The 12067-nt window shown below is 35.5% G+C and overlaps 1 protein-coding gene across 1 annotated transcript in view; it reads left to right on the plus strand.

The window, feature by feature from the left end:
• Positions 1-12067, plus strand: part of LOC150094948 (guanine nucleotide exchange factor DBS-like) — a 500966-nt gene that overhangs the window by 93355 nt on the left and 395544 nt on the right. Inside the window, exon 6 of the mRNA XM_090411335.1 lies at positions 10411-10527. Coding sequence (XP_090267461.1) covers positions 10411-10527 — 117 coding nt within the window. The remainder of the gene's footprint in view (positions 1-10410; positions 10528-12067) is intronic.

Here is a 12067-nt window from a genome sequence, read left to right on the forward strand (position 1 = left end):
ACTAATTAATAAGCACTTTCTTCAGCACAGCTCAAATTCCCTGCCACGTGCTACGGCGACTCTAGCGCCATCAACTCAATTATTAGTCATATTGTTATATTACAACGTTTCCTGGGTCACTATTGGTTTATCATCTATGGTAACTAGTGAACATTTGAGATTATAATTTTTTTAAATTTTCTTCTGTCTCTGTTTTGCTTTTTTGTCTTCATTAATTTCTGCTATCATATTTTCATTGATAGGGCTTTGTAAAAAAATTAAGTTTATATATTCTAGATATTAACTCACCAGGGTTTTCAATAACAAGAAAAATTATATGAGGAACATGTGTTTAAAGAAACATGAACACATCTTATATTGATACTCAGAATCTGTAAGCAATTGGAAATCCCCATGTTATTACCTACCCAAGTTTTTTTTTTTTTTAGCTGCATTTGTTCCTTAACTTTTGGTAAGATATAATATATATTTTTGTGTATATTTTTGAGAGTTATGATAAAAAAAACGAATTTGAAATAAGTTATATTAATAAAACAAGAAATGCTAAAAAACTAATAAATATTTGGCAATCATCCTCCTAAGTTCTCACCAGTCCCCATAATCAGTTGATCCTTGTAAAACTTAAATCTGGATCTACTCTTGTACTTCTCATGTGACTGTTAAGTATCCTCCTGCTTATACTTATTTCATCACAGGGTGGAAGAGTTTTTCCTGTCAGAAATGAAATGAAAGCATGGAAAGTTGTGAATGATTGGAACGCATTGCCTGAGAGCGTGGTGTCTGCAGAGAATTTGAATGTGTTTACGGCATGATAAATGAACTGCGTGTATTACAAAAAGGACCTTCTAGATGATCTGTGACTCCATGGGGTCTTAGTATAATAATAATAATCAATCAACCAATCTTCTTCCAGTTCCTGTCTAATTTCATTATTCATCCATTTCATATCTAGTGTAATCCTTCTATCTCCAGTAATACTGATATTGCCATCATCAGATTATCTCACACTAACTCCCAAGCATTGTTGGTCTCTTTTCCTTTGATTTCTCATGAAATGAAAAAAGCTAAAAAAGTTTAATTTAAATTTAAAATTAAGATTAATTATGACATTTAAGTTCTGGTAAAATCACCTTAACCATTCTTTTTAGCAAATTGATATATTAAATTGTATAGAAATTTGATGATAGCAAGTATACTTAATGAGAAAGTGATGAAGCATGTTTCATGGACACAAAGATCAAAGATGTTAGTAAAGTGTTAATTTGTGGGAGGAACAAGTGAAAGAGTTGTTTGGGTAGGCAAAAATTGATTTAAAGGTGAGAAGTACGCAATGACAGAGGATATGAAAAAGTTGTTAAAAAAGTGAAAAGGAAGACTAAGAAAGTAAACATTGTGAGTCTGCTGACTCGATAGTATGATAGGACAGAATGGAGAAGGTCCATGATTGCTGATGAGGCAATGAAAAAATTGTGCCAGAGGAATAGCATGCAGTTTTTATGTGTATGGAGTGAATTTGATTAATGAAAGGACTTGTATATGCCTGATACATTCCTGCAGTGGAATGGTTTTGGTATTAGATGTTTGGAGAAAGTGTTGTCCTGTGAGAGGTTGGAAGTGCAAATTCACAGAAACTAGAGATACTGGGGGGGGGGGGCTGCAATTGAGCATGTGTCTAGCCACCTCTGGAACAAATTGTGAGTGCAGAAATGACAGCAGTACAGCTGGATGCAGTTTCCCAGGTTTTGAATTTTTAAAGTGTTGATAATGACATTACAGAAGAGTCACTCTGTAGGACCAAGGGAATGTTGAAATACACATACATGTACATGAATGCTATAAGTATCAGAAATAAAGGAGAGGAGATTTTGGCAACGGTCAGCTCAACTTGGCCAAAAGTTATAGGCATCGGCAAGACCTGGTTGACAGAATATCACATAAAAGATATATTTTGGTGATTACACCACATTTTTTTTATTATAATGATAATGACATTACAGAAGAGTCACTGTAGGACCAAGGGAATGTTGAAATACACATACATGTACATGAATGCCATAAGTATCAGAAATAAAAGAGAGGAGATTTTGGCAACGGTCAGCTGAGCTTGGCCAAAAGTTATAGGCATCGGCAAGACCAGGTTGATAGAATATCATATAAAAGATATATTTCGGTGATTACACCACATTTTTTTTTATTATTCAGTTATATAAAACACTGAAATAATAGTTCCTGACAAGTTTCGTAAATCGTAGGATTTACATCTTCAGGGGGTAAATAGTATAACTTAAAGTTTTAACAAGAGAATTAATAAATACAAATCATAACCGTCTGGCTATTCATAAAACTCAAATAACAGGATGCAGATATATAACGTTATTGACGTTGAACAATACTGAACGATGTAACGTGTTTTTGTTCTCGTTCATATAGTCCGAGCTCAGATTGAGGTAGATTTTTTATTAGAGCTGACCACACTTGATGGAGAATTAAACCTTGATTTTTATTGCATTGGGTTGGGTTTTTTAGCATATTAGCAGCTTCTTTAAATTTTCTTATATAACTGTTGTTTTCTATGTATGATATCGTCGTTTTTTGCCAGAGTACATCGTGTCCAGTGGAAGTGGTATGGAAAGCAAGACCCGTTTTTTGTTCTCTTTTGTATTGTACGTCTTTTTGGTGTTCAGCCATGCGTATGTCTCCAGATCTTCCTGTCTGTCCTACGTAGCAAATCCCGCAAGAGCAATGGATTTTGTAGACTCCTGATTTTTTAAGAGGATGATGAGGTGGTTTTGGTGGATGTAGGAATCTTGAGATTTTTTCCATAGGAAGGAAGGCCTACTTTTATGTTGTGTTTGTTCGTTAATTTGGCTAGCTTGTCTGTAACATTTTTGATATAAGGAAGCAAGATTGCGTTTTTGTAATCCTGTTTTATTGTGTTGTTAGCTGGAGGCATTTTAAGGATTCTCTTGACGGTTTTTGTTTCATATCCATTCTGTTGGAGGATTTGTGTTAAGTATTTTAGTTCTTCATTACATCTTTCTTGTGTGCTGGAAATATTGTATGCTCTGTCTCGAAGAGTTTTAATTAAGCTTATTTTTTGTGAAGGATGGTGGTGTGAGGTTGCATTTAGAAATCTTCCAGTGTTTGTTGGCTTCCTATATACTGAGAAGGAGAGTTTACTTTCTTCATTAACTTCTAATAGAATATCCAGAAAAGGAAGTTTTTTATTTTTTTCTTGTTCTAAAGTGAATTTTATGGTGTTGTGCAAATTGTTGAGATAATCTTTGAAATTGATAAGTTCATCTGTTGTTCCACTGAATATGATGAAAATATCGTCCACATAGCGTAGCCATATTTTTGGTTTTTTATAGTAAAATTATTTCAGTGTTTTTTATATAACTGAATAATAAAAAAAATGTGGTGTAATCACCGAAATATATCTTTTGAACAAATTAGCCACAGAAGTCTTCGCCTGCAAGAATATCATATAGTTATAGGGATAGAATGTTAGAGAGATTGTACTTTCAGAGAGGATAGAGGAAAGTGAGGAGGAGGAGGGATATTACTAGCTGAAGGATTTCAGCCAACAAACTTAGAAGTTAAGGATGATTTTAGATCTGAAGGAGATGGTTCATTAGAGGCTAACTGAAATTAACCATCTCCTTCAAATCTAAAATTATCCTTAACTTCTATATTTGTTAGTTGAAGTCCTTCAGCTAGTAATATCCCTCCTCCTGTCACTTCCCCTCTATCCTCTCTGAAAGTACAATATCTCTGACATTCTATCCCTGTAACTATATCATATTCTGTCAAGCAGGTCTTACTGATGCCAATAACTTTCGGCCAAGTTGAGCTGACGATTGCCAAAATCTCCTTTCCTTTATTTCTGATACTAGAGATACTGGGGTAATGACATTACCCTTCTGTAATGTCATTATCAGCCAGTGACAGCTCCTCCATAAGGGCTGCAGTACACTAGCGCAGTATAGTAGTGCACTATACTAGCAAGTAGTACTGTCTAGTATACTCAATGCTGGAGCTGCATTCAATGCAGCCCTGCAGCCCTTATGGATGAGCCGCCACTGTTATCAACCCATTCAGATTCAAAACCTGGGAAATTGCATCCAGCTGTATTGCTGTCATTTCTGCACTCACCATTTGTCCCAGGGGTGGATAGATGCATGCTCTATTCAGCCCTCCCCCAGTATCTCTAGTTTCTGTGAATTTGCACTTCCAACCTCTCACGGGACAACACTCTCTCCAAACATCTAACTTCAAAACCGTTCAAATGCAGGGATGTAACAGGCATATACAAGTCTTTTCATCTGTCAAATTCACTCTATACACATATAAACTTCATGCTATTCCTTGGGCACAAATTTCTCATTTTTCAAATTAGCATAATGAGTGCAGGCTGAGCAATTTGCATTGGGGACTACAACTATGAGAATATAAATTTGAAGGAGGAAAGGGTGCATGGACAAAATTCAACCAGAAGTGCTCAGATACGGAGATATAAAATTTTTATAGTAACTACACTGCATAATTCAGAAGATCTGTTTGGAAGTTGAATGATTCCAGATGATTGGAGTAGAGGTCTTATAGTACCCATCTATAAAATGGGATCAAATTAAATGTGAATATGTATAGAAAGGCTTAGGTGTTGTTGTTGATTCATAATAATGTTTTTTGATATAAATAACACCAAGAATCCGAGAATTACAGAAGAATTTCTCTACTGAGTGTTCCTAGTAAGATTTATATATATCAGAAACTCCAAGTTTCCCTTGTAGAAAGGAAACTTGGAGAAGAACAAGCAGGATTCAAGCCAAATAGAGGTCATCAGTTGAGAAATCATGGGAAATAGAACAAGGATCTTTTCTTGAGTTTGGAGATCTGAAAAAGGGACATGACAAGGTAACAAGAGAAAAGCATTTCAAAGTACTGTAGTTATATGGTGTAAATGGGAAATTATATCAGACATGTGTTTGAATTGAAAATCAGCAATTAAGAATTGAAGGAGATTGTTGGATTGTGAATGAGGCCTGCCATTACTAGACAGACTTTCATTCAGGATCCAACAAGAACAGAGCTTAAATCAAAAGATACCTGTACTGCTGGTGCAAATTGTACTATAAATAAAAAGAAAGGGGGGGAGTAAAGTGTATCATGTAAATATTAAATGAGTGCATATCTGTTTACCCAAAGAGGGACAAACACTATAGGTTATGTTGTATGTGATATGTCAAAGAAAGGGATATATGAATTTGTAGTGAGGTGACATATTTGACAACCAACCCAAGAATAGGCTGTGTGAGACAGTGCATACTTCAGTGGTGACTAAGGGCCCTGAGGTCATGACCTTGGCAAATTCATTAGTGATCCTTACAAGCAAGGTTCGCGAAAAGAGATACACATAGACAATTCTCTGGGAGGAACTCTCTCACGCGTTCAAGTGCAACTTCATTGAAACGACCATGACTGAAAGCTTCAGTACAATAGGAGTTGGTGGTCGAAAAAAAAGTGGGAGAGTGGAGGGAACATGAAGCAGGAAGGAGGGAAAAAGAAGGAATGTGATTGAAGCATGGAGGACAGGAAGCATCGGCTGTAGAACAAAGGGGTGCCAGTGCGGACGGTCGGATGAAGTCTGACGAAAACCTCTAAGTGCAGACCGACAAAGAAGCTCGGGGCCAAGTGGAACCTCAACCATGATGTCCTTCTAGAAGGGTTCATAAGTCCTGGAGATGCATGCCGAAAAATTCCCACTGACAGCAAAGTTCCAGTGCGCATTGATCCAAAAGGGAGCCTTGTATCACAGAGTGAGTAAAGTCCAACCAGGGTTTGCACGTGACTCACACGTGGTGACGAAGTGTGACTATATGCTGCATCAAATGGTAATGTAAAACTTTGCTATATCTAAAATATGCTAAATGTTGAAGGGGGAAGCAGCTAAGATCTTTCATTAGCAAAGGAAGCCGAGACTATTTGTCAGTATTGGAACTTATAGAGACCTTGGACTAGTAGTCCGAAGACCCATGTCATGTGATCTTCACATCATGCATATATGTGTCACTTTAGTGATCTCTCCAGAGATCCATGTTCAGATAATTAATAATATATGCTTATATCTATAACATTTTTAGAAAATAGCAATTTTGTCCTGTTTGAAATTGTCATGTATTACCATGTAGAGTGTTTAAATTTTGAAATAACAATTAACTGATTAAATGATTTATGTTCTATGTATCCTAATCTTGTTAAAATTAAACTTTGTGTTTCTTGTTAAATCCTGGTCACTGAATTGTGTTTGAGAATGACATTGCCACTCACCAACACACGAACTATGATAAAAGGGGAAGAGTATCTAAATAAATTTAGTAAGGCTAGGAGAGGGCACGACTGCAAAATCCCTGAATCCGTGTACTGTTCTACCTTACTTGGGTCAAACAAGATAAACGTCGGATTCAGGAAGGGCCTACAACATTCAAGGGGTGACTCTAATGGCGCAGAACAAAGAAATTTGTTAGAGTCTGTGATCCGAGGGAGCTTTGGATCCCAGGTCACAGGAAAGCATGCTAATAGGCCATATACAATGCTCAGAACAAATATTCCGCGGAGTGGTGACGTAACAAGGTACAGGAAAATGGTCTGACATTAAATCAGGTGTGAGACAAGGGCGCACGTTATCTCTACTGTTATTCATCATCTTTTTGGACCATGTTATGAAGTAAAGTTGTGTTAAACCTAATATCAAAATTGAACATGTTAATCTCAGCTCGTTACTTTATGTTGATGATGCTCCTAAATAAATTCAGTAGAAGTCTGCAGGATTCCCTGAAGAAAAAAAAATTAAAAACTTCTGTAACAAATATGGTATGAAGATCAACAATAAAAAAGACAAAAAAAAATGGAAATAGTCAGAAGCATTGAAAACATCATCTGTATCCTGAATGGAGAATCCATAGAGGAAGTAAAACATTTCAGCTATTTAGGCTTCATTTTTAGTGAAGATGGCAAATTAAATATAGAAATAGACAAAAGAATTAGCAAAATTGGTATGGTAAGAAGTCAATTAAATAAATTTATGTGGAATTAGAGAGAAATTAGTCAAAGCAGTAAACTGGCTTTATACATGACAGTATTCAAACCAATTTTGACTTATGACTAAGAGCTGGGTTAGAAATATCACTTGATTGAAGACTAAAGACAATAGATATGAGAGTTCTGAGAGAGATTAGGAGAGGACAAATGGCATCACTGGTAGTATCATATTAAAAATGAGGATATTAGAAAAGACCTTGATGTTGTTAGCATTCGGGAATGTGTCAGCAAAAAAAATCTCAGGTGGTATGGTCTCTTAAGCAGAATGGGAGAGGAAAGATTAGCAAAAGTGTTTTGCCAGGACAATGAAAAAAGATCAAGGCTTTGGTGGATAGTACAGCAAGAGTTGCTTTAGAAGACAGAAATATAAGATCTGATAATATTGGAGTCTTGACAGATAACAGGGGGTGCTTAAGGATCAAAGCTGTATAACTGAGAGGAGACCTCCACATAGCCTTTAAAGGAATGTGGAGAACCGACCAGGGCTTCTGACCTAATGTCCAATCCTCACCTTCTCGTGGTGCACCCTGTTGGGTATCTATCTGGATACTGAACGAACGAGGAAGGGCTGGCAATTTGGGATTTAGTCGAACAAATTGTATTCCTATTGGTTAAACCAAAATACAAAATGAGGGTACAACATGACAAAATTTCATGCCGGCTGGGGCGTCGCCCGGTTAAACAAGGTCCCCGTTGTTTTCGCCAGGGAACCAGGGCGAACAGCAAAAAGTCAGCTACTGGAACAAATCTGAAAACACACCCCAACTCAACATCGCCAGAGTTAAAGATCGGTACTATCAACATAAGAAGCCTGAATGGTACTATCAACATAAGAAGCCAGATTGACATAATAGGGGTGACTGAAACAAAAAAGACAAAAACTGGTGAGATATTTCTAAGCAATAAATACAAAATGTTATATTCGGGCAATGACAATCAAGGAAAAGAAGGAGTAGCCATAGTATTCAACACAAAATACGAGGCTCATCTTGAATGGCAGACAGTGTCAAGTAGAGTGATTTGGGCAAATATCAGAATGGGGAACTGGACAATGAGACTTATTTGTGCCTATGGTCCTACAGACAGTTCTACTAAGTATGGTGGTATAAAAGTCTTACAGTGGCTGCACTGAATAGTTCAGAATGCCTGGACAGAGGGACGAATTCCAGACGATTGGAGTAGAGCTCTCATAGTACCCATATATAAAAAGGGAAATAAAACTGAATGTGAGAATTACAGAGTGTTCCTGGTAAGATATATGTAAGTATACTTGAGAAACAGTTGAGAAGAATTGTGGAAGAAAAGTTTGGTGAAGAACAAGCTGGATTCAGGTCAAATAAAGGCTGTCAGGATCAGATCTTCATTTTACGACAAATAGTGGAGAAATCATGGGAATATAACAAAGATCTGTATTTAAGTTTTGTTGATTTACAAGGTGCCAAGAGAGAAGCTATTCAATACACTACAGTTATATGGTGTCAATGGGACATTATATCAAGCAATACTTAGTCTTTATTTGAGTTGTAAGTCAGCAGTTAGAATTGAAGGAAGTACAGGAAGATGGTTTAATGTTAAAACTAGTGTGAGACAAGGATGTACATTATTCCCTCTGTTATTCATTATCCATATGGATCACATTATGAAGGAAAGTGGTATTAAACATGATATCAAAATTGGAAATGTTAATGTATGCTCTTTTCTTTATGCGGACGATGTTATACTTTTAAATAAATCCACTACAAGTCTGCAAGATTCTCTGATATAAATTGAATAACTGTTGTAATAGATATGGTATGAAGGTCAGCAATAAAAAGACAAAAACAATGAAAATATTCAGAATTGTTGAAAATGTCAACTGTGTTGTGAATGGATAACCTGTGGAACAAGTAAAACATTTCAGCTACTTAGGCACGATTTTTAGTGAAGATGGTAAATTAAATATGGAAATAGACAACAGAATCAACAAAGCTGGTATGGTAGGAAGTCAATTGAATAAATTCATATGGAATAAGAGAGAAATTAGTCAGAAAACACTAAATTAGCTGTATACAAGACAATGTTCAAACCAGTTTTAACTTATGGATCTGAGAGCTGGGTCCGAAGTAAAACATTTGACCAAAGACTAGAGACTGCAGATATGAGAGTCCTGAGAAAGATTAGCGGTGTGAGCAGATGGCATCAATGGCAATATCATATTAAAAATGAGAATATTAGGAAAGAACTTGACATTGTCAGCATCCAGGAATGCATTAGTAGAGCTAATCTCAGGTGGTTTGGTCACTTAAACAGAATGGATGAGGAACGTTTAGCAAAACAAGTGTTCTCTGCCAGGTTGGCAGGAAAAAGACCCAGAGGAAGACCAAGATATAGGTGGATTGATATGGTAAAAAGTGCCTTAGAAGATAGAAATATAAGATCTGGTAATGTTGGAGTCTTGACAAGTAACAGACTGATTTGGAGGAAAATTGTAGATAGGAAGTTAGTAATGATGTAAATTTTTCATGTAGTACTATCATATCCTGTACACCCCTTGAGGGTACATGGCAGGAATTTGATGATGACGATGATAGATAACAGATTAATTTGCAGGAAAATTGTTGGTAGCAAGTTAGTAAATGAATTAATATTCATATTACAAAAAGTTGAAAACATACCTGAAAGCATTATTTGGATGTCGAAGAACATATTTACAAGTAAAAATAGGGAGAGCTTTATAAGAATGATTTGACTACATATTGACTACTTGTGAATATATTCAGTCACAGTCACCTGGGTTTCTTGGTGGGTCAGGAGCAGGTGGAGAGGATTCAGAAATAAGTCACCAAGCTGGTGACAAGGTCTGTAGAATGCTCCCTATGAGGATAGATTGAAACTTTGTGGGTTGCAGAGTTTAGTTAACAGGCTAGGAGGATAGAAACTTAAAAGTAACTAAAGGGATTCTATAAAATTTACCCAAAAGAAATTTTTCAACACATGATGAGTAGGGAGAGAACAAGGGGTCACCCCTGGAAGTTGTGTAAAAGTGTGGTCAGTAAGGGTGTTCAGACTAGTTTTTTTTGCTTAGAGAATGGTAAATGAGCTGAATGAATTATCAGAGATAGTTGTGAGTGGCCCAACAGGTGAATGAGTTTAAGGAGAGGTACGATAGGTATTGTGCTAATGATTGGCATGGGTCTTCCATGATGAGTTTTTTTTAACTCCATGGAGATACCCTGTATAATAATAATTATTATTATTATAAAGTTATAGCAAAGTTTTTATTAATTTGTATCAGAGTATATTTTTTAATTGTACCTTTCAAAATTATAGCTAGTGATATGTACAAGTGTTGAGGAACTGCATGAGCACATTGATGCAAGGCAGCTAACAGAAGATTTAGGTGGTAATGTTCCATATAATCATGATGAATGGATTGAGCAGCGAATGGTAAGATAGTATACTTATTGTGATGTTGCATAAAGCAGTTATTTATTTTATTTAGTGTTATTGTTGTTAATATTTGAAAATTGTTTAATTATTGTCATAAACAGCAAATTTATTTTCCCCTGTGATCATTTGATTATTCTTAACTTCATCTCCTACCAATCATGTTTATGTTATCAGAAATCATATTCAAATATACTCAATGCTGTCTGTTTAATTGAAAATGTATTGGTATAAGATATTTGTATTAACTTATGAGTGATAAAATGGAAAACTTTTTTTTACTTAACTTTCTTCAGTTAATTTTGTAATTATAAGAAAACCATGTTATTTTAGAATAATGTAAACAGGTATTATAATCAGGTTTTAATAAAGTATATTAAAATATTTTAACCCTTAAATGGTCATTTATTTGTTGTCTCTCTTTAACACTGCACTGGAGCACTAAGTGTCCTACTTTCATTTTGCAAAAATATAATGAAAAAGCTGAAAATAAACATCATATTTTTAATGGAACCAAGTATTTGCTCAGTTTGTTAATTTTTACCAAGTCCATTTTATGTTTGATCAGATTTTTAAACAATTGTTAAGTTTTAATCTGCAAATTAATCAGCATGATATGATTTTTGCAACTTTCAAAATTGTTTACTTGTATTATCCTCTGGTTCTCCTTTTTATATTTTTTAATAAATTTTAAGAGTAAATGCAAACATTGAAATTATTTCTGGAAGAAAATAGCCATGGATGGGAGAGATGGGTAGGGGAAAATTTTTTGAGTGATTCTACTAATTCAGAAATGTTGCACTGCTGATGATGATTAATTAGGCCTCACTTCCAGATATTTGAGTTAAAATATGGTTCGTTACAATTAACCACAAGACCAGTTGAATGCAGAGCAGGGTGAGGTAAAATCACCCATGTCAGTTGTATGGGATTACATATTATTTTTATTTGTGCATCACTGTATGGATAAAAATAAGAATATGATGAGAGACACAGATTTACAAAGGCATACAGATTTACATCTGTATGTCTTTATTTTATCTGTGGAGTACAGAGTACATTAAGAATACTCTGAATATACAGTTGAGAATTCTGAGAATACGGAGTGTACAGTTGAGTTGGATGAATGAAATGCCAACAGCATTGTACTGCTGGACTTCACAAATGCATTTGACAGAATATATTAAGAGCAAATCCTATTTACTCCAATTTACATGTGGGCTTCATCACAAGAAGCCCACACTAACTATTATTCACACAATACCCATCCTACCTCTCCTAAACTCATTTACTCACAACTGTCTCCAGCATCTTATTCCATTCACTCACTACATGCTTTCCTATTCACCAGACTTAACTACTAGTTCTCTCTCTTTCTATCATGTTTTAAAATTTTTCATCTGCATCTATCCTCTAAAGCTCACTTAGTAACTTATATGTTTCTATTTGTCCTATTCTTCCCTCCCACCCTTCTGCCCATCAGCTAAATTTTGTAACTTACAAACTTTTGCTCTATCCTCATAGGACACATTCCACAGAT

This window comes from Typopeltis vanoorti, chromosome 21 (assembly GCF_054136105.1).
Source record: "Typopeltis vanoorti isolate ZY-2024b chromosome 21, IOZ_Tvanoo_1.0, whole genome shotgun sequence".
NCBI lineage: Eukaryota > Metazoa > Arthropoda > Arachnida > Uropygi > Thelyphonidae > Typopeltis > Typopeltis vanoorti.